At 45.2% G+C, this 23,905-nt stretch overlaps 1 protein-coding gene across 1 annotated transcript in view; it reads right to left on the bottom strand.

Annotated features, from left to right (window-relative positions):
* LOC141121749 (uncharacterized) overlaps window positions 1-23,120 on the bottom strand; it is a 28,680-nt gene extending 5,560 nt beyond the window's left edge. Inside the window, exons 1-4 of the mRNA XM_073611459.1 lie at window positions 22,937-23,120; window positions 21,020-21,148; window positions 20,531-20,665; window positions 20,241-20,444 (exon numbers count right to left, since the gene is read on the bottom strand). Coding sequence (XP_073467560.1) covers window positions 20,241-20,444; window positions 20,531-20,665; window positions 21,020-21,115 — 435 coding nt within the window. The 5' untranslated portion in view covers window positions 21,116-21,148; window positions 22,937-23,120. The remainder of the gene's footprint in view (window positions 1-20,240; window positions 20,445-20,530; window positions 20,666-21,019; window positions 21,149-22,936) is intronic.
* Between the last annotated feature and the right edge of the window lie 785 nt (window positions 23,121-23,905).

Here is a 23,905-nt window from a genome sequence, read left to right as displayed (position 1 = left end):
TCCCAGCCAGCTGTATTCTGTTCTGCCTTTTTCTTCTCCCAGCACAGCTTAGTGTACTAAATGTAGCTGGGCTTCCCACTCCTCTCCCACTATATATAGCTGGGCTTCCCACTATATGTAGCTGGGCTTCCCACTCCTCTCCCTCTATATGTAGCTGGCCTTCCCACTCCTCTCCCTCTATATGTAGCTGGTCTTCCCACTCCTCTCCCACTATGTGTAGCTGGCCTTCCCACTCCTGTCCCACTATACGTAGCTGGGCTTCCCACTATATGTAGCTGGGCTGCTCAATTCTCTCCCACTATATGTAGCTGGGCTTCCCACTCCTCTCCCACTAAATATAACTGGGCTTCCCACTCCTCTCCCACTAAATGTAGCTGGTCTTCCCAATCCTGTCCCACTATATGTAGCTGGGCTTTCCACTATATGTAGCTGGGCTTCCCAATCCTCTCCCACTATATGTAGCTGGTCCTCCCACTCCTCTCCCACTATATGTAGCTGGTCTTCCCACTCCTCTCCCACTATATGTAGCTGGTCCTCCCACTCCTCTCCCACTATATGTAGCTGGTCTTCCCAATCCTGTCCCACTATATGTAGCTGGGCTTTCCACTATATGTAGCTGGGCTTCCCACTCTTCTCCCACTATATGTAGCTGGGCTTCCTACTATATGTAGCTGGGCTGCTCAATTCTCTCCCACTATATGTAGCTGGGCTTCCCACTCCTCTCCCACTAAATGTAACTGGGCTTCCCACTCCTCTCCCACTAAATGTAGCTGGGCTGCTCACTTCTCTCCCACTATATGTAGCTGGTCTTCCCACTCTCCCCTACCTCTATTCTATACAACTCTTCTCTCCCCTCCCTACACTGTATTCACCAAATCTATATGTCACTGATCAACTATTTCTATTTAACGGATTACTGAATGATCTATTTCTTTTTTTTTTTTTTTTTTTGGCCACTTCAGTTACCTTGATTCAGAGACATCTTTCAGATTGATGGTCATATTTGTCTCTTGTCGAGTGACATCATTGTGGCCATTCAGTCTTTTCTCTTAATTTATATTTTCAGTGTGTAAAATTTACAATTGTACAAAAATATGTCATAGTGAAAACGGGAAGACTTCTTCCCTAGGCCTTTTCCAAATTACCCAAACTAGTGAACCCCCCCCCGCCCCCCATCCCCCCATCCCCCCATTGACCTACGCTCATTGTTCCGATGCACACCTTGTGTCTAGCTATTATTCCTTCTCCCCTTTCTCCCTCAGCTTCGGGTCTCTGGCTATGGTGCACCATCTCTACCCCAGTAAGAGGGTGATTGCCCTCAGTACTAAGGTAGCACTGGAAAGGAGGATGGCATTGCTTGGATCCATGGGTTCCATAGTTTCGTGAACGTTTTGTAACTGCCTAGCCTTATGTAAAATGTCCTTTCACTCCGTATTATGGAGTTAACCGTCCCGGCCCAGGCTTCCGGGTTTGGAGGTGTGCTTGATTGCCATGCTTGTGCAATTAATTTTCTAGCTTGAAACAAGCATCTTACTATCGCTATGGCTGTATTTCTATCCCTCAGAGCACTACTGGCATACCCCAGCACACAGATTTTGGGGTCGAGCACTAAGTTCACCCTAAACGTAGCGTTTATTTTCTTTATAATCTCAGTCCAGTACCTTGCTAGTTTTGGGCACCTCCAAACCATATGAATTAGGTCACCTGTTCCTCTGCATCTAGGGCACTCTTCGTTAGTTCTACGGCCAAACATAAACAGCCTTTTTGGTGTATAGTAAGATCTGTGTAGCAGCATCAAGTGGGAGACTTTTGGTGAAGGAGAGACCGATACCTCTGGTCCAAACTCGAGAATCCTCTCCCATTGCTCGTCCGTTATCTCCCCCACGTCGGCTGCCCATTTACCCCTTCCTCCTAATAGGCCTGCCTTCGTGTTTCCTCTCTTTATTAGTTGGGAGTATATCTCTGAGATTAAGCCTTTAGTAGTCTCTGATTTAATTATTGTTTGTAGGAGTGGGGTCCTACACCATACTGGGGGTTGCCTACTGAATTGTTTGCTAAGAGCGTGCCTGATCTGCAGGTAACTATAGAATGCCTGGTTTGGCATCCCATACTCGCGTCTTAGGTCCTCAAAGGATTTCAAAGTATCCCCTTTGTATAATTGTATCAACCGGTTTATCCCACAACTTTCCCACGATCTATTCCTATCTACAGTTGATAATTCATGCAAACACTTATTATTCCATAGTGGCGCATGTTCTGTTATTCCTTTATACCCCATTGTTTTCTTAGCTGCCTGCCAGACCCTGGTGATCATTTTAAATGTCGGAATTTCTCCTTGTAGCGAGTCTGCCTCCAGTGCTCCCACTAGTGAACTGTGTGGATTCCCCTGTAGAATGATTTTAACATTATTATTTCCCCCTCTCTCAGTGGCACAACCTCCCAGTTGTTGTAGCTGGGCTGCCAGATAGTACATAAATGGCTGTGGGACCCCCAGTCCCCCCTCCGTGTCGGGTCGCTGCAGTTTTTGTAGGCCGATCCTGGCCTGCCCTTTTTTCCATATTAATTCCCTAAAAAGGGACTGGATCTTTTTGGAACCACTTCCCACTAATCCAAACTGGGGAATTATGTAGTAGGTATAACAGTTGCGGCATCCAGACCATTTTTATCAGATTGGCTCGGCCCGCCACAGACAAAGGGAGTCTGCTCCAAATGTCACGTTTCCTCTTAAATTTTAATAAGAGGGGGATCAAGTTGTCCTTGATAAACGTACCGGGGTCCTTAGACAGCACCACGCCAAGGTATTTCATTTTCTCTGTAATCTTCAAGTGAGGCAGGCACGTTGGGGTAGTAATAGCCACTGAATCTACCGGTAGAAGCGACGACTTCTCCCAGTTGATAACTAATCCCGAAAACTTTCCAAAGTCCTCTACTAAATGCATCACTTTCTCCAACGAGGAAGTCGTGTCCCCCAGGAAAAATATGACATCATCTGCAAAAAGTGCTATTCTCTCTTCTCTCCCTTTTCTTTGGAATCCCTGTATTTCCGTGGATGATCTCACTGCTCCTGCTAATGGTTCCATAGCCAGCACAAACAACAAAGGAGATAAGGGACATCCCTGTCTTGTCCCTCTTTCGAGGGGGAAGCTTTCCGAGTATTCACCGTTTATCTTGAGCCTTGCCCTTGGCTGATTGTACAGAATTTTTAGCCAGCTGATAAATGTAGGACCAAATCCAAACCTCTCTAGCACCCTCCATAGGTATTCCCACTCTAGGCTATCGAAAGCCTTGGCAGCATCCAGAGACAATATGGCTCTGGATCCCACATTCTCTGTTGGTACCTGTAGGTTCAGGTAAGCTCTTCTGATGTTTGTACTGGTGGACCGGCCGGGGATAAATCCCGATTGGTCTGAGTGCACCAGTTTGTCTATACATTTATTTAGCCTGGATACCAGCACTCTTGCGATGATCTTAACATCTGTGCACAGCAGTGATATCGGTCTGTATGATGAAACTTCCGATTGATCTTTCCCCTCCTTTGGGATCACTACTATATCAGCCTCTGACATTGATAAGGGCAACCTACCATCCCTGGTCGTCTGCTCTAGCACTTTTAGGAGCTCCGGGAGCAAGATCTCCCCATACTTCCTATAAATCTCCAGTGGTAGGCCATCCGGGCCCGGAGATTTCTGGCCTGACAGTTCTGCGACTGCCTTTTGTAGCTCCTCCAGAATCAGAGGGGAATCCATCTCGCTTCTATCCCTTTCCGAGAGCATGGGCAGATCTACTCCCTCCAGAAACCTATCCATCTCGTGCTGGTTCGAGCCCTGACGGGACCTATACAGGTCTCTATAAAATATGGAAAAAATTTCCAATACCTCAACTGGGTCTGATGTGATACTTCCAGCTGGTGTTTTAATTGAGGAGACGGTTGGTGAGAGTAAATTGGTCCTAGTTAAAAGGGCAAGCGTCCGACCTACCTTCTCTCCTTCCCCAAAATAATTTTGTCTCTGGAAGAGTCTCTTGTTCTCTATTCTTCTGTTGATTACCTCTTTATACTCTTGTTGTTTGTTAAGCCAAATCTCCTGTTTTTCTGGGGTTGGGTCTGATACGAATTGTGCTTCTGCTTCCATAGCTTCCCTACTGGCCCTCACCTCCCAGTCCCTTGATGTTTTTTTTGCCATTACGACCTGCTGGTGTAGTAGTCCTCTAAGATATGCTTTTAGGGTGTCCCACACCACTCCTACTGGTGCTGTACCTGAGTTAAATGTTACAAACTCTTTTAGCTTGGGGAGTATTTCTGTTGGATTACTGATCAGGTCCAGCCATAGTGGATTTATTGTCCACCTCTTCTGACTGGTTCCGGTATTTAATTTTAGAGTCAGAGTCAGAGGTGAATGATCCGATATTCCCCTCGGTCTATATTCTATATTTCCTATTAATCGCAGGGCTTCGTTGTTACCTACTGCCATGTCTATGCGCGAGAGGGTGGAGTGTGACCCTGAGTGGCAGGAGTACTGCCGGATGTTTGGATTATAAGATCTCCACAGATCGTGCCATCCGATTTCTGCGAGCAATTGGGCTAGTCGCCCCTCTGAAACTCTTTCCGTGCGGGACACAGGGGGTAATCGATCCATACTGCTATCTAAAACTGCGTTAAAATCACCCACCGCTATTATAGGGATACCCTCCATGCCGTCCACAAACTCCAGCAGATCCAGCATGATCTCTGTTTTAAACGGAGGAGGAATATAAACATTTGCTATTACCAGAGGTCTATTTTCCACAACACAGCTCAGAAAAACATACCTTCCCAACATGTCTAGCCTAGCTTCCCTGCAGGAAAATGAAATACCTCTCCTCACCAAGTTACTCACCCCTCTTGAATAAGAGGTGTGAACCGAGTGGTACTGTTCTTGGAATTTATTATTCCGAACGTACTGTTTAGTCTCATTAGTGAGGTGAGTTTCCTGCAGGCAAACCAGTCCGACATCATAATTTTCCATCACCAAAAATACAGCTGCCCTCTTAGCCGGGTCGCTCATACCCCTAATATTCCACGAACCTATTTTCAAGGTTTTAAATGACATTTACAAAAACAAAAGAAAAAATAGAAAAAAAAAAAAAAAAAGAAAACAAGAAATAAACTAACCCTTCAAAAAGGTAAGAGCAGTTCATTTGTGCAGTTGTGTCTACTAGACTTGCCATAGTCTCTATGGTTAAATTAAAAATAAAGAAAAAGAAAAATAGGGTGAGGGGGCGAGGGTCCCCGCGTCCAGGCACCACTCCGCCCCCTCCTCCAGTGCTGTTTAATTGTAAATGTGTACAACATGTGCAGGTGTGCTTTATTTTTGTAGACCTTCTCCCCCTAGATACGTGTGCCTTTCGTTCCCCAAAATATCTAACCCCATGATTTATTATGGGCCCCCCTCCCCTCCCTCTACTTAGCCTACCCCCCTCCCCCCCCCCCAACTTCAACCTGACCCATTCCCCCTTTCCCCACCCCCCTTCGTGCCCCCCCCTCCTGCCTAGCTAGGCCAGCCCTTAGGGTCGTGCATGTGACCTTTTTGCTCCCTTCCAACCATTCAAAAGAAGAAAAAAAAAACTCCTCACTCATGTACTGACCAAGTGCATCGTGACACACTTCCAAACTCCTCCCCCCCTCCCCCCCTCCCCCAACCAAATTCCAAAACATCAAATCGATACTTATAGTGAATAAACCTAGAAAAACCACATCCTTCATCCGTGCTTCCATCCATCACGCCCCCCCCTGCCCCCCCCCCCCGTGCCATCCGCTATATAATAATAAAAAAAAAAAAAAAAAAAAGAAAAAGGAAAAAACAAAGCAAAACATGGTAGCCCAGCCGGCCCCACAGAACCCCTAACTCTATAAAGTCGTTTTGTTATCTTCGAGCCATTTTATTGCCCCTGTCGTGTCAAAGAAATGGGTAGCCCCTAGGGCAGTGATGCGCAGGCGTGCCGGGTACAATAGGGCATATTCTACTTTGTAGTCCCGCAGTCTGCGCTTAATGTCCCTGAATTCAGCCCTTCGTTTCTGCAGGTCTGGGGAGTAGTCGGGGAAGAAAAAAATTTTTGCCCCGTTGTGTAAAACATCCCCTTTCTCTCTAGCCCTGCGCATCAGTGTAACCTTATCCCTATAGTTAAGGAATTTCATAATTATTGGTCTGGGGTATCCTCCTGGTGGCGGGGGCCTGGTTGGCACTCTGTGGGCTCTTTCGATGGAAAAAAGGTGCGAGAAGGTTTCTGTTCCGAATGTTCCCTTAAGCCACTTCTCCATAAACTCTTTGGGGTAGGGACCCTCACACCGCTCTGGTAAACCGACCACCCGTACATTGTTCCTGCGGGACCTGTTTTCCATTTCCTCCATCTTAACCCTATGCAGGTCAACCTGCGTTTTCATTGCTTTGAGCTCCTGCTTCAGTGGAGCCAGATCATCCTCAACCTGGCTCATCCTCCCCTCCAGTATAGTTGTTCTAGCAACTGTCCTTTGTAATTCCTGGCTTACTGTAATTAACTCTTCCTTTAACCCCTTCAGCTGGTCGCACAATTCGCTTAGGGAGGCTTTACAGGAATTAACAGCACATAGGACATCTTTCAATGTTGGCTCCTCCACTACAGATATATTTTGCTCGGCGGCAATACTAGTTGCCGTGCCTGAAGGTTCGCCCGGGGAGCCTTTATTGCTCGCAGTTCTTGTTGCGTGTGTTACCGTTGGCCCTTTTCCTAAGCTCTTCCTGTCCCCAGAGCCCCCCACATGAGATTTCTCCTGCTGGTGGGAGGTATTTTTAGATGGTGATAGGGTCGAGGGGTGCGCAAATTTTTCCAACTTGGCCGCTGCTGCTGCTGCTGCCTGGCTCCCCTTTTCTTTTGATGTGCGAGTGGTTTGAGAACTGACGTTCTCATGCTGCTGCGGCTCTTCACCTTTTTTTCTAGTCATGGTTTGTTATATGGCCTGAAGGAGAGCGATTGTGGGGTTTTAACGGCTCTTCAAGTTAGCCTTTCCCTTCCCCCTTTCTCTTTCTCTTTCCCTTTTTTCCCCCTCCTTTCTTCCTCCCAGGTCAGAATAATAGCACAGTCACAGTTATATTTTCCTAGTGTTTGGTTACATGCAGGACTAGTACCCAGCCTGGTATAATGGGCAATTCTGTTTTATCAGTCTGTGGTTTTCTTCAATTGTGTGTATCAGTTTTGGCCAGCAGGGTGCTCCTCTCCCCCACGAGGACAAGCCGCTCTTTGATTGCAAGGTGAGTTGCTGAGCCTCAGCCCACAGCTTCAGGCAGCAATCCAGCCCCCAATAAGAAAGAGAGAGGAGAAACAGAGACAGCCTCCTATACTATATTCGGTACCTCGATACTGCCAAGCTACCTGGGCAGTGCAGGGACGCTCTGCACTGGTCGCCTGTTCCCCTGTCAATGGACACCGCCGGAGCCGCTAGCGTTGAAGCCGTCGCCCTGGCAACCCTCCCAGACACGGCCGGCGTCTCGCGCTCTCCTCGCCGCTCCAAGGTGGGGGTCGTTGGTGCCGCTATCCAGGTAGTGGCGGTGACGCTCCAGCGGCCCCTACGGGCACGAGATGGTTTGAGGGGAGCCAGGCAGCCAGGCAGCCAAGCGAGCTCCAAGCCCTGCAGAGAGAAGGAGGAGCGCTTCCGGCTGGGCTTAATCCGTCAAGCTGGTGCGGATGAACACGGAGGCATCAGGCCAGAGGGAGACCGCTGACACCGCCTCTCACTCTGGCATCCGGTCCCAACGAATGATCTATTTCAATTTCACTTAAAAAAGGGAAGTTCCGCTTTAAGTCCTCCCCTCCTCCTCTGCCACATTTGGCATGTCCTTTTGTTATAGGGGCAGCGTGGCTTGCACATGCACAGTGGGCAGGCAGCTGTGAAGCAGAAAGCAGCAGAGCCAGCTGTAGGGATGGGCCGAACACTCCCTAGGTTGGGTTCACACCAGAACATTTTGAACAGGCAAAAAGTTCTAGCGAACATGCAAACTCTATTAAAAAGTCTATGGGACACGAACATGAAAAATCAAAAGTCCTCATTTTAAAGGCTATATGCAAGTTTTTTTTCATAAAAAGTGCACGGGGACCTGGATACTGCCCGGGGGGGATGTATCAATGCAAAAAACTTTTTTAAAACAATCATTTTTAAAGGAGCAGCGACTTTAATGATGCTTAAAGTGAAACAATAAAAATGAAATATTCCTTTAAATATAGTGCCTGGGGGGGTCTACTTAGTCTGCCTGTAAAATGGAGCATCTGTGTGATGTCTAGAACATGCTGCAGCAGTAATGACGTTTCTAAAAGGAAAAAATTTCATTTAAACTCGCTCACGACTGTAATTGCTCCTGGCAATACAGATTTAAAAAAAAAAAAAAAAATGGCGTGGGGTTCCCCCCCAAAAATCCATACCAGACCCTTATGCAAGCATGTAGCCTGGCAGGTCAGGATGAGAGAGGGGGATGAGCGAGCGAGCGCCCCCCCCTGAACCATACCAGGCCACATGCCCTCAACATGGAGGGGTGAGTGGTTTGGAGCAGGAGGGGGCTCTGCGCCCCCCACCCCAAAGCACCTTGTCCCCATGCTGATGAGGACAAGAGCCTCTTTCAGATAACACTGGGCTGTGGTTGTTGGGGTCTCTGGGCGGGGGGCTTGCTTATCAGAATCTGGATGCTTGGATAAGGGTCTGAAATGGATTTTGGGGGGGACCCCACACCATTTTTTTTCTTTTTTTTTTTTAAGCAGCTGGGTAACAGCAATTGTAACCGCGAGTCATTTTAAATGGGATTTTTTTCTTTAGAAATGTCAGTTTTGCTGTAGCATGTTCTGTATATGTTACAAATGCGCCACTTTACAGGCAGACTAAGGGGGCCCCCAGGCACAGTATTTAAAGGAATAATTCATTTTCATTGTTGCACTTTAAGCATCATAAAAAAAATCACTGCTCCTGAAAAACGATCAATTTATTTATTTACTTTTTTTATTGATACATGTCCCCCAGGTCAATACCCAGATCCCTATATCCCTTTTAAGGCCAATCACTTGCATATAATGCCATTTTTTTCTTTTATTTTTACAGGCACTTTTTTTTTTATTCAGCTGTCAGCGGGGAAACCCATTGACAGCTGATGACTCATCGGTTGTTAAGGATGAGGCGGCTGGCTTCCCGCCTCTGTTCCTTAACAACCAGCTTACACTGCGCCCTAATTGGGCAAACCTTTGCACAATCAGGAAACAGACTGCGCAGCATGGTTTTCATCAGGGTGAAATGTTCGGCCCAAACTCATGCTCGGACTGAACCGCTCACCCATCCCTAGCCAGCTGTCCACAGTTAAGATGCCGACACCGGGAACCTGGAGACTAAAGAAGACCTAGCCCTGGTGAGGACAGTGCTGGATCCCTGGACAGGTAAGTAGTGTCCTTTTTTATCAAAAGTCAACAGCTACAGGATATGTTGCTGCTGAATTTTAATTGTTTTTTTTTTTTTCTAGAGAGATTCCTAGTTGAATTTCACTGCTAGTCCAATTGCATTTACTATTCCAGGTCTGTCTCCTTCCCCTACCTAAAACTGCCTTTAGGGCTTGTTCACACCACTTGTGGTGCAGGAATGCATGCAAGAACGGTCATTTTCCTGTACCGCAAGGAAACGCACTTCCCTTTGCACGTGTGTGCAGTTGCCACAGTACCATGTAGTTTGGTCAAATGCACTTTTAAAAAAAATGATGCATTTCCACGTGTTAGGCAGCCCATTTAAATGAATGGGCTATGCAAAAAAAATTCAAAAATACCAAATTCTGACCCTCAAAGCAATTTAGCTAATTTTGATATTTTCTTGGGGGGGCCCTGTCAGGTAGGCTGTACAGGGCCCCGTAATACCTAACAACGGCCCTACTTGTGTGAATGTCATTATTGATTAGAACAGTGTTTCTCAACCAGGGGTTCTGCTGCAATTCACCATTGTGGTGGATGTATATCTGTCCAATTTAAAAAGATATATATCAGTGATTACCTCCCTATTGTGCCACATCCCTAAATGCAGGCCTTTGTAAATTCCCCTTGGGTTTGCACTTTAAAGGCACTAAATGCGTGACACATAAAGTAGAAAAACAATATACATTTTTATCAAATAGACATGAATAAAAGCATTAGCATAGAATGTACATGGCCTATTAGCTAAAATTACACCAACAAAAGGAGCGAGGATGAGTTGTGACAATACTCCATGCAACGCGTTTCATAGTATAAACATCTATTTCCTCAGGGGTATAGGAATTTGATCATTTATCTATAATATAAATACAAAAATCTATGTTAAAAAAACAACAATACAGTATATATATATATATATATGTGTAAGTTTGGGAACCATTACTGGTTCATCATTGTTAGTTTTTTGGTATTGATTTTTGTATGTATATTAGGGTTGCACCGATACCACTTTTCTAAGGCCGAGCACAAGTACCAATACTTTTTTTAAAAATGTCATGTGACAGTGGCACTAATATGAAGCACTGATGGGCACTGACAGGTGGCACTGATGACAGCGTGTCAGTAATTTTTTTATTTATAAATTTTTACAATTTTATTTTTGAATTTTTTTTCTTTATTATTTTTTACAATTTATATATATATATATATATATATATTTATATATATATATATATATATATATATATATATATATATATATATATATATTTTTTTTTACAATGCTTACTTTTATTGGGGGGGAGGGGTGAGTGGACAGTGTCAGTTTTTTTTTTTATTATTATTTTTACTTTTAAATATTTATTACGTTTCCTTTTTTTATCAACCCTGTTGGAGGGGCATTGGTGAGATATCAGGGGTCTAAACAGACTGAGGACACAGACTCCCCAATCCCTTTTTCTGCAGCCTCAGCTGCACTGAATATGAATGGAGAGGAGACAGAGGCTCCTCTCCATTCATAAACTGAAGCAGAGTAACACAGCTTACGATGCTCAGTTATGATTGGACAGTCAGTGATCACTGACTCATGCATTCAGAAAAGAAAGGAGCCTGTAAATGACATATATACTGGCTCCTTCCTCTGCTCTCCATCCTGACAGATCTGGGGCAGGGGAGTGCAGGAGGAGGACAGAGGGGGACCGGAGGAGGACACAGGGGGGTATCGGAGGAGCACACGGAGAAGGACACGGGGGAATCAGAGGAGCACACAGGTGGAACTGGAGGAGCACACGGAGGATGACACGGGGAATCGGAGGAGCACACGGAGGAGGACACGGGGAAACTGGAGGAGCACACGGAAGAGGACTCGGGGGACCGGATGAGGATACAGGGGACAGTCAGGGACGATTGGTGCGGCGGTGGGGGGAGCTACAATCACTAATCTCCATGTGTGGCTTTCAATAAAGCAGCTGAAAGCCGCGAGGGAGGGAGAGAAGGAGGAGAAGAGGCTGTCAGATGCTTTATTGGAAGCTATACAGGGAGATCGGTGATTGCAACACCCCCCACCACTGCACCAAAGGTCCCTGACTGTCCAGGTATTGGGTCAACCATCGGAGTATTTGCATGAGTAAAAGTACTCATGCAAATGCTCAGTATCGGCACCGATACTAGTATCGGTGCAACCCCAATTTATATTATATAATTATGATCAATCTCCTATACCCCTGAGGAAAGAGATGTTTATATTCTGAAACACGTCGGATGGAGTATTGTCACAAATCATCATCGCTCCTTTTGTTGGTGTAATTTTAGCTAACAGGCCATGTACATTCTATGCTGCTTTTATTCACGTCTATTTCATAAAAATGTACAGTATATTGTTTTTCTACTTTTAGTGTTACGTATTTAGTGCCTTTATCCACTTCAATACCAGGCACTTACGCCCCTTCCTGCCCAGGACAATTTTCAGCTTTCAGCACTGTCACACTTTGAATGACAATTGCGCGGTCATGCAACACTGTACTCAAACTAAATTTTTATCATTTTCTTACCACACATAGAGTTTTCTTTTGGTGGTATTTGATCACCTCTGCAGTTTTTATTTTTTGCTAAACAAACTAAAAAAGAACAAAATTTGGGGAAAAAAATGATTTTTTTTAGTTTCTGTCATAAAATTTTGTTTTCCCCTTCACCGACAGGCACTGATGAGGTGGCACTGATGGGCACTGATGAGGCGGCACTGATGAGGCGGCACTGATGAAGCACTGATATGTAGAATTGATGGGCACTGACATGCAGCACTGATGGGCTCCAATAGGTGGCACTAATATGCAGCACTGATGGGCACTGACAGGCGGCACTGATGGGCACTGACAGGCGGCTGTGATGGGCACTGACAGGTAGCACTGATGGGCAGCACTGATGATGAGGTACTAAGTACTGACAGGTGTTACTGCTGGGCAGTGATTGGCACGGTGGTGGGTACTGGCAGAATTTATTGTTTTTACATTGCTGGGCACTGTTTGGCACGTGATTTGTACATCTGATGGGGCTGTGCTAATAATTAATGTGCTGATTATCATCACAGACCCCCCTCTGACAGGGAGAGACACCGATCGTCTCTCCCTGTCAGCGCGAACCGAGGAATGCTGTTTACCGGCACTTCCTGGTTCACGAGATGATCAGCTGTGATTGGTCACAGCTGACCATGTGGTAAGAAGCCTCTGACAGAGGCTTATCACGTTTGGAGATGCGGGGTGTCAGACTGGCACGCCGCACTTGCGATCGCTGTGCTGCGCACCCCCAAGGACGCATGCTGGCATGTTATCCTGCTGAACGTCATATGACGCCCAGTCAGGATAAAAGAACCACTTCCCGACCGTCATTCTGCATACGGAAGAAGTGGTTAAAGTCCAAACCCAAGGGGAATTTACAAAGGTCTAGATCTGTCCAATGGACACTGACAGTGAGCACTGACAAGGGGCATTGATACCCGATGCCTCCCCTGTAGTTCCAGGTACTGTGACATCACTGCAGAGGGCGGAGCAGGACTAGAGGAGGGCGTGCAGTGTGTGAGGAGAAGCATCTTAGCTCACGCTCTCATCAGTGGCTATGGATTCCAGCAGATGTGGAATGTTGTAATGAGGTGAGCACAATAGATGACATGTGTACAACATACCTGTACTCCCACTAATCCTAACTGTACTCCACTAATCCCACCCCCCCCGCTTCTGTCCATCCCAGGTACTTGTGTGTGACATCACCTGGGATGGATGAAAGAAAAGAGCTGGCTGGGATCAGCACACCATAAAAGACATGTGCCAGCAGCTTCCCTGTGTAGTGCTGCATGAGGAAGAAAATAAACAGTACTACAGAACCCCTGTGCCCTGACCCGGTGATACCTTTGTCCCCTGACCTTGTGACCCCCCATGTTCCCTGACCTGATAACTCCTGTGTGCCCTGCCCTGTTGACACCCCTGTGCTCCCCACCACATGATGCTGCCGCCACCATGTTTCACAGTGGTATTAATGTGTTCAGAGTGCTGTGCAGTGTTAGTTTTCCGCCACACATAGCATTTTTGTTTTAGGCCAAAAAGTTGAATTTTGGTCTCATCTGACCAGAGCACCTTCTTCCACATGTTTGCTGTGTTCCCCACATGGCTTCTCACAAACTGCAAACGGGACTTCTTATGGCTTTCTTTCACCAATGTCTTTCTTCTTGTCACTCTTCCATAAAGGGCAGATTTGTGGAGAACATGACTAATAGTTGTCCTGTGGACAGATTCTCCCACCTGAGCTGTGGATCTCTGCAGCTCCTCCAGAGTTACCAGGGACCTCTTGGCTGCTTCTCTGATGAATGCTCTCCTTGCCCGGCCAGTCAGTTTAGGTGGACGGCCATGTCTTGGTAGGTTTGCAGTTGTGCCATACTCTTTCCATTTTCTGATGATGGATTGAACAGTGCTCCGTGAGATGTTCAAAGCTTAGGATATTTTTTTTAAACCTAACCCTGCTTTATACGTCTCCACAACTTTATCCCTGACCTGTCTGGTGTGTTCCTTGGCCTTCATGATACTGTTTGTTCACTAAAGTTCTCTAACAAACCTCTGAAGGCTTCACGGAACAGCTGTATTTATACTGAGATTAAATGACACACAGATGAACTCTATTTACTAATTAGGTGAATTCTGAAGGCAATCGGTTCCACTAGATTTTAGTTAGGGGTATCAGAGTAAAGGGGGCTGAATACAAATGCCCCCCCCCCCCACACTTTTCACATATTTATTTGTAAAAAGTTTGAAAACCATTTATTAATTTTCCTTCCACTTCACAATTATGTGCCCCAGTGTTAATTTCGTCAACGAAAATGTTTTAGTCAAAGATTTAGTCAGCTGCATTTTTACAGTGACTAAAACCAAATGCAAAGTACAGCACATTTTCGTCCACTGAGGAAAACTATGAGGAAAATCAGATTTCTTTTTCGTCAACAAACAAAAACAGGACAAAAATGGCAAGGAGGGGCGTTTAACCTCGTGAACTAACTTTCAATACAAATGACCCCCACACGCTCCGCCTACTTCCGCAATCGGCTCCCAGCAAGCACAGTGCTACCGTGATGATAATGCCAGTGCCAGAGAGTGTGAGAGCGGCACTGTGCAATGCATTACAGGCCAGTCAGGCTGAGGCTTTCCTACTCCTCCTGGCACCGCGCCAGGCGCCCAGCGCGGACTGTGTGAGTGTACACTTTATCATCGACTGTATACTAATTGTGGTACATTACAGCAGGCCTGAGGCCTTCCCTCAGACCACCATTCGTCCAGAGCACACTGTGCATTACATGCCTCCTCTGACCACTGGCAGTGGCATCCAGGGCACTGTGCATTACAGCCCATCCCTCAGACCACTATCCAGCACTGTGCAGCATTACAGGCCTACTCAGACCACCGTCCAGAGCACTATGCAGCATTACAGGCTTCCTCACACCACCGTCCAGAGCACTATGCAGCATTACAGGCTTCCTCACACCCCGTCCAGGACACTATGCAGCATTACTGGCCTCCTCAGACCACCGTCCAGAGCACTATGCAGCATTACAGGCTTCCTCACACCACCGTCCAGAGCACTATGCAGCATTACAGGCTTCCTCACACCACCGTCCAGGACACTATGCAGCATTACAGGCCTCCTCAGACCAACGTCCAGAGCACTCTGCAGCATTACAGGCCTCCTCAGACCACTATCAGAGCACTCTGCAACATTACAGGCCTCCTCAGACCACCATCCAGAGCACTCTGCAGCATTACAGGCTTCCTCACACCACCGTCCAGGACACTATGCAGCATTAGTGGCCTCCTCAGACCACTATGCAGCATTACTGGCCTCCTCGGACCACCATCCAGGACACTATGCAGCATTACTGGCCTCCTCGGACCACCATCCAGGACACTATGCAGCATTACTGGCCTCCTCGGACCACCATCCAGGACACTATGCAACATTACAGGCCTCCTCAGACCACGTCCAGAGAACTCTGCAGCATTACAGGCCTCCATTCTGGATAACTAATCCCGAAATTCATACAAAAGGTAAGTACAGTACACTTAACTTTTGTTGAGAACAGTCTTATCTATGTACATTGTAGGGATTTTTAAACAAACTTTCTTGCAGTCAGATTGCAATGCATACCTTTTGTTATTATGAAGTAATAACTGGTTTGTTTGTTTGTCATGTTGTGCACTAAGTCACTGAATCTTAATGGGAGCGATTTCAGAATATATCTCTCAGCTACTGCTTTCCCAGAATTGATTTTATATATATATATATATATATATATATATATATATATATATATATATATATATATATATATATATATATATATATATATATATATATATATATATATATATATAGATAGATAGATATATACACATACACACAGTGGGGACGGAAAGTATTCAGACCCCCTTGAATTTTTCACTCTTTGTTATATTGCAGCCATTTGCTAAAATCATTTAACTTCATTTTTTTTCCTCATTAATGTACACACAGCACCCCATATTGACAGAAAAACACAGAATTGTTGACATTGTGACACTCATATATTTAACTCAGGTGCTGTCCATTTCTTCTGATCATCCTTGAGATTGTTCTACACCTTCATTTGAGTCCAGCTGTGTTCGATTACCCTGATTGGACTTGATTAGGAAAGCCACACACCTGTCTATAAAAGACCTTACAGCTCACAGTGCATGTCAGAGCAAATGAGAATCATAAGGTCAAAAGAACTGCCTGAAGAGCTCAGAAGCAGAATTGTGGTAAGGCACAGATCTGGTCAAGGTTACAAAAAAAATTTCTGCTGCACTTAAGGTTCCTAAGAGCACAGTGGCCATCATAATCCTTAAATGGAAGACATTTGGGAGGACCAGAACCATCCTAGAGCTGGCCGTCCGGCCAAACTGAGCCATCGGGGGAGAAGAGCCTTGGTGAGAGAGTTAAAGAAGAACCCAAAGATCATGGTGGGCTGAGCTCCAGAGATGCAGTTGGGAGATGGGAGAAAGTTGTAGAAAGTCAACCATCACTGCAGCCCTCCACCAGTCGGGACTTTATGGCAGAGTGGCCCGATGAAAGCCTCTCCTCAGTGCAAGACACATGAAAGCCCGCATGGAGTTTGCTAAAAAAAACACCTGAAGGACTCCAAGAGAAATAAGAAATAAGATAAGATTCTTTGGTCTGATGAGACCAAGATAGAACTTTTTGGCCTTAATTCTAAGCAGTATGTGTGGAGAAAACCAGGCATTCCTTATCACCTGTCCAATACAGTCCCAACAGTGAAGCATGGTGGTGGCAGCATCATGCTGTGGGGGTGTTTTTCAGCTGCAGGGACAGGACGACTGGTTGCAATCGAGGGAAAGATAAATGCAGCCAAGTACAGGGATATCATTGACGAAAAACCTTCTCCAGAGTGCTCAGGACCTCAGACTGGGCTAAAGGTTTGCCTTCTAACAAGACAATGAACCTAAGCACACAGCTAAAATAATGGAGTGGCTTCACAACAACTCCATGACTGTTCTTGAATGGCCCAACCAGAGCCCTGACTTAAACCCAATTGAGCATCTCTGGAGAGAATTAAAAATGGCTGTCCACCAACGTTTAGCATCCAACCTGACAGAACTGGAGAGGATCTGCAAGGAGGAATGGCAGAGGATCCCCAAATCCAAGTGTGAAAAACTTGTTGCATCTTTCCCAAAAAGACTTATGGGTGTATTAGACCAAAAGGGTGCTTCTAATAAATACTGAGCAAAGGGTCTGAATACTTAAGACCATGTGATATTTCAGTTTTTCTTTTTTAATAAATCTGCAAAAATGTCAACAATTCTGTGTTTTTCTGTCAGTATAGGGTGCTGTGTGTACATTAATGAGGAAAAAAATGAAGTTAAAATGATTTTAGCAAATGGCTGCAATATAACAGAGAGTTAAAAATTTAAGGGGGTCTGAATACTTTCCGTCCCCACTATAAATATATAATATATATATACCATATATATATATTACACATACACACACACACATGTAGTATATTATAGAGAGACACTTAGAGATGACTGTGTGGGTGAGAGAGAACATAAAATCAGAATAACTTGATTTTTCCCCTAATTAAACCCCACAGATACATAAAACCTCCAATGACGGGCCAAGTCAAGCCAGTGCACCACCACAGTAAACTATTTGCACTGCTATTTTAAGTGTTTCAAAATACAAACTGACTCAACAACTGAACAACAGGCCACTGAGGCCAGGGAGGCTAGAAGGCCATAGCAAATGGATTGTGTGCACCGGATTACCAGTCAGACTGATCTGCTTCTCTATGCTGCCTCTTTGGGGAGATGCTCTGCCTTGGTCTTCTGCCGGCATTTTGAAAGAAACCGAAACACTGGCTGCTTTGATGAGGGTGGTGCTTCTTCCACTTCTTGTAATTTTTCAATATCTCCTCGTCTTACACATCATCTTAAGAGTCAGACAGATCCTCATCTTGTAGGTGGGGCACTGTGGATTTTCTTATGGCACGGGCATACTCCTCTGCCTTCTTAAGCATTTCCTGAATATTATCATCCGCCACATCAACAAGGGCTTTCACAGATAGCAGAATTGACAAAAAAACAAGCAGCTGCTGCAAGCACTGGTGAGAACATTTCATCAGTTACTTGGATCTAAGCATGAATGTAGCAAACGCTGGTTCACACACTTTCATTTTCTGTGCAATTGTGGCACGGACTTGGTAGCTAGTGTTCTGTTTAAAGTCCTTAAGGTGGCTGAGTAGAGAGTAGATCGGGCAGGGACATGGACATGGTGTCACTCGAGGGTTTTTAGTATGTTCCGCACCACAAAAGGCTGCAGTAGGTCATGCAATTATGTGAGCTATTTCCATTTAACTAGGGAGCAAGCTGTGACCCATCCTATGTTATTTGCCATTTGGCAGACCGACTTTTTTCAGTTTTTTTCAGTCTTTCAATCATGTTGAATGTACTGGTAGTATTACTTGACCAGCATGTGGGGGCCAGTCATTTAAAAAGAGTAAGGCCACAATCCTCCAATATCTTCAGTGTTGCAATGGAATGGAAGACTTCAAGACGTGCACTATTGATCTTGCTTTATCAAGATTCTTTTAACACTTGCCTCCATGCACCAGACGAGGCCACACATAGTGTCCGGTCCAACATCTCATGGGAACACTTTTACACGAGATACAAATAAAGTGGAAAAATAACAAAGATACACCAGTAGAGCAGACAACCCCAAGATCATTCATTTCATATCATTTGATAATTGACTGTAGTGTCATCATGCAAAATAATAATAAAAAATGGCTCACCGCAGATCATTTATTTTGGTCTCAGTCTCGACTCTCAGTCACTTTCTGTCATGGGGGAGTCTTCTCCTTAAGCTGGGCGGTTCTTCTGCTGCTGCTGTGGTTTGTTTAAATGCTGCAATCATATTGCTCCTATTGTCAGTTATAACACTTAGGATCCTCTTCTTTGGTATGTCCCACTCGTGCAAGCATTTGTCCACATAGTGATTTAATTGACTGTGTAGTGTGTGGTTACCTGGGTGGGGTGGACTTTGGGCTATTTGTTCTCAACAACAGAAAAGTAGCATGCACTTAAAGCAAGGAATGAAGCCGTGTGACTCAAAAAAGCAATATTTTTGTATCAAAACTTGGTTTTACAGAGTAAAGACGTTATAGAATGGCTAAATCTGTGTCTAGTTTGTTCAAACCATAAATAATAACATATTAGGTGTTTTTTTTTACGCTAGGAGTGTATAATGAGTTTTGAAATTGCTTAAATAATGTATTATTTAAGTAAACACATTCGATTTTATTTTAGTCGACTAAAATGTACTGGAGATTTAGTCGACTAAATAAAACTAAAACAATAGCAGAAGACTAAAATGGAACTAAAACGAAATCAAAATTTGCTGCCAAAATTAACACTGTGTTGGTCTATCACATAAAATACATTTTACAGTTTTTGGTTGTAACATGACAAAATGTGGAAAATTTCAAGTGGTATGAATACTTTTTCAAGGCTCTGTAAGTGTTAGAATAAATATTATTATTTAATACTGTTTCTAAAAATAGTTATTTTTATACCAACAGCTCGCTGATCACACTGATTTTCCATGAGCTGTTGATCTGAAATTATTTTAGGGGTTTCCCAAGATCTCAAATTTTTTGCCAAGGGTTCCTCAAAGGCAAAAACGTTGAGAAATATTGGATTAGAAGAACATGAGAAGACTTATGCCCCGTACACACGGTCGGATTTTCCGACGGAAAATGTGTGATAGGACCTTGTTGTCGGAAATTCCGACCGTGTGTAGGCTCCATCACACATTTTCCATCGGATTTTCCAACACACAAAGTTTGAGAGCAGGCTATAAAATTATCCGACAACAAAATCCGTTGTGGGAAATTCCGATCGTGTGTACACAAATCCGACGGACAAAGTGCCACGCATGCTCAGAATAAATAAAGAGATGAAAGCTATTGGCTACTGCCCCGTTTATAGTCCCGACGTACGTGTTTTACGTCACCGCGTTTAGAACGATCAGATTTTCCGACAACTTTGTGTGACCGTGTGTATGCAAGACAAGTTTGAGCCAACATCCGTCAGAAAAAATCCTAGGATTTTGTTGTCGGAATGTCCGAACAAAGTCCAACCGTGTGTACGGGGCATTAAAGTGACTCTGAATACATCCCAGTGTACAGTGTAGTCAGATTTAACCCCCTTCATTACACTCACCTCTCTAGTCAGCAGGCTGAGGATCTCCAGGGTGAGGTTCAATATTGTCTCATTCCGGGGAAATTCCTTCCTTACATTCTTCACAAAACTCAAATTCTGCTGATTGTCCAACATGACGTCCTTATAGATATCCTTGTGTCCTTCTAAATACTCCCACTCCTCCATGGAGAAATAGACAGTGACATCCTGACACCTTATAGGAACCTGACACACACAATGATACAGTCATCATCCAGACACATCCCTTGTCTGTTACTGGATAATGTCCCAGAATTCCCAGCACCGCTCACCTCTCCTGTCAGTAGATCCTTCATCTTCTTGGTGACCTCTACAATCTTCTGCATGTTGTGTCTCTCAGGTTTTAGGGAGTCACATGGAGGCACTGTGATGGTCATATGATCACCTGACTTCACAAGAGGAAATCTCTGTATTGAGGAACAAATAGGAATATTATGTTGATGTCATGTGACCTCCCAGAATCCTCCTCACCTCCCCGGTCAGATCTATTTTATTAATAGAGATAAGAGTGATGTCATGTGACCTCCCAGAATCCTCCTCACCTCTCCGGTCAGGTCTGTGTTTTATTACTAGAGATAAGAGTGATGTCATGTGACCTCCCAGAATCCTCCTCACCTCTCCGGTCAGGTCTGTGTTTTATTAATAGAGATAACAGTGATGTCATGTGACCACCCAGAATCCTCCTTACCTCTCCGGTCAGGTCTGTGTTTTATTAATAGAGATAAGAGTGATGTCATGTGACCTCCCAGAATCCTCCTCACCTTTTTGGTCAGCAGGTAGATGATCTCCATGGTGAAGTTTAGTATCTTCTCAGTCATGTGACTCCGGTCCTCCTCCATCCTCATTGGTGCCGTCATTTTATCTATACAGGTCTCCTTGTAGACAAATAACTTTGGGAAATGAAAGTAAGAATTATTTGGATGGTATTGGTCACACAATAATAGGATGTGGATGTGAAGGAGGTAATAGGAGGGTTGCTGTACATTTAAGAACTACTGCCCCCCCTGGGAACACATTTAGTCTGGACTATTTACGTCTGTTTTTTTTTGGCTCCTGGGACCCTCTTGTCCTCCCGGATCAGAAATTCCCTTTTCTCTGTTGGGTATGTTTTGTTTCTGAACTGGTTTTGATTAGTTTTAGATCTGCAGACAAGGAATGATAAATACGACCCTCCCTTAGACTTGATGTGCTCTGAGGTCAATGTCGGGTCATCATGATGTCCAGGAAGGGGAACTTGCTGACTTTTGGACAGGGTTGCTGGCTAATCAGGATAATTGCCAGAAGTCCGGCTGCAAGGATCCAATCTCCGGCAGCCTGCTGACTGACAGGAGTGATGTCACTGTCACTCTCTGCAGTAGGAGAAGGGATTGGATTGGATAGCAGGAGGGTGCTACTGGTAGAGTACAGATAGAGTACATAGCAACTCAGTGTGGGTAGGAGGAGGACAACAGATTGAAGGGGTTTGTTCTCTTAGTCTTGGTCTATTTTGTGGAACATTTTTCTTGACCAGTGATATGGTGAGGTGAAGGCGTCCTTCATTTGCTGGCAGGAGTTCTTTAAGAAGGTCAGAAAAGTAGGGTGGGGTGGGAGGACCATCAGAGACCAAGAGCCCCTATGAGCCCTAAAGCCTCCTTTTACCTCAGAGCCTTGCAGCCTGACTACCCCCTCAGAGGCCCCACAGCCCTTCAGCCTCACTAGCCTCTCAGAGTTGTTCAGTCCTATTACTTCCTAAGAGGCCCCTAAAGTCCTTCATCTACACTTCCTCCTCAGGGGTCCCAGAGCCCTTCAGATGAAGTCAACTCTCAGAGGCTTGCAGAATCCTTTAGTCCTACTACTGCCTCAGAGACACCTCAGCTCCTCTAGTTTATTCAGAGTCAGTTGCAGAGCTATTATGGTCGCAAAGGTCACACCTGCGACCAAGACAGCAGGAAAGGGTCTTGCTGCTGGAGTAAAGGGTCCCAGGATCAGGGGAGGCTCCCCTGGTGATCGCCAATTAGGATGGCTGAGAACAGAGTGTGCAGCACATGCGGACTTTGCAGAGCCCCCTCCATGCAGAGCCCCCTTGCTGTCTCTGATCTGCTCCCAGCACAGGCACAGCGCTCTCCAACATCAGCCAACTCCTCTCCCCGCTCCTCCTTCACCAGACATAAGCTACAAGTTCTCCATACTGATCAGACTCTGAGGGACCCGTCACTGATGCCAGCTGCAGCGCCCAGAGCCTGGTGAGTGCCTGTATGTGGGGTGGAGGTCCTCGGTGTGTGTGTGGGGGGGGGGGATCAATTCTCTGCACATCTCAAACTCCTCTCCTACATCTGCCAGCTGCTCTCTGGAGTTTCTGCCCAGCCCTCTGCCCCCCTGTCACCCCCAACACATATGTCCCCCTTCCAGGGATGGCCACATTATTGTCCCTTCATCTGTCCCACCCATTCCTATCCATCCTCCCCATCTCATCTCTGTGCCACCCCTGCCCATACCCCCCTCTGACTGGCACCCCAGTTCAGACCCCCTCCCCCCCATTCATGCACCTCATCCCAGCCTTTGTCATCACTTGGGAATCTCAGTGTCTGCAATGTGCCATGTTTGGGGTCACCGAGAACAAAGAGCCTCACTGGGGGCTGCTGGAAGTGGTCGATGGAGGTGAGCCTGGTGTGTGTAAATAGAAAATAAGATCTTATTACCTCCTCTGCTGTTACTTCCAGTAATGTCTTCTCTTTCCTGCCACATGGAACGTCTTGTCTTTATTCCAAATTACTTCCTGTCTGTATCTGACATCACTTCCTGTCTGTATCTGACATCACTTCCTCTCTGTATTCCATAGAAACTTCCTGTCTGGATATGAGTGAGATCACCACCTGGTGGAGTTCAGAGGAACTGCAGCCCCGAGAAACGTATCATAGCAACCATTTCTTTAAAACATCTTACAGAATTACCACAGAAGTTCAAATATAACACAAAAAAAGTAAGAAAAAATAGATACAGTTCTTATGTAACCAATTGTTTAACAAAGATATTTTTATTACATATAGAAAAGTCTTAAAGATACAGAACACAAGTTAACAACAAATGTATAGCTAATAAAACAGATACCCCCAAAATTGATCATTTTGGTGAAGAAAATGCAAACATACATCCAAAAGCATAAAAATATATATCAATCAACTCATAATGAAGATGTTAAACATAAATTGCATTGGTGTAATGTTCCAAACAACACAAAGCAATCTCCTGCGCTCGGGCGCCCAGTAAGTGGCCAACCCCCTTAGCAAAGTCAATGGAATGTCTCAGGTCTTGCTGCCCTCCTCAGAATAATGGGTATCCTTAGAACTGAAACATACAAAGAGAACGTATGGAGTCATCTGCCATGCCACTGCTACCCCCACAGGGCACAACTCCATGTCACAACATGGCCCGCACAAGACCCCCATCCCATATGGTAAGCCATCCGTTGTGTCCCCATATCATGCTAGAACCTGTTGCTACCCGTTTGATCATACATATAGAGAGAGCACCTACCACACTCGACATGTTCCCAGCAGTGCATCCTCCCTTCTGATACCATTACTGACTGTATTATGAGAAAGTCCAGGGGACACCTGGAGGAGGCAGAAGGAGCCGGGGGGCTGTATGTGCTGTCACTCGGGAGCTTC

The sequence above is a fragment of the Aquarana catesbeiana genome, unplaced genomic scaffold, assembly GCF_042186555.1.
Source record: "Aquarana catesbeiana isolate 2022-GZ unplaced genomic scaffold, ASM4218655v1 unanchor229, whole genome shotgun sequence".
NCBI classification, from domain to species: domain Eukaryota; kingdom Metazoa; phylum Chordata; class Amphibia; order Anura; family Ranidae; genus Aquarana; species Aquarana catesbeiana.
This window is presented reverse-complemented; position numbering and strand designations above follow the sequence as displayed.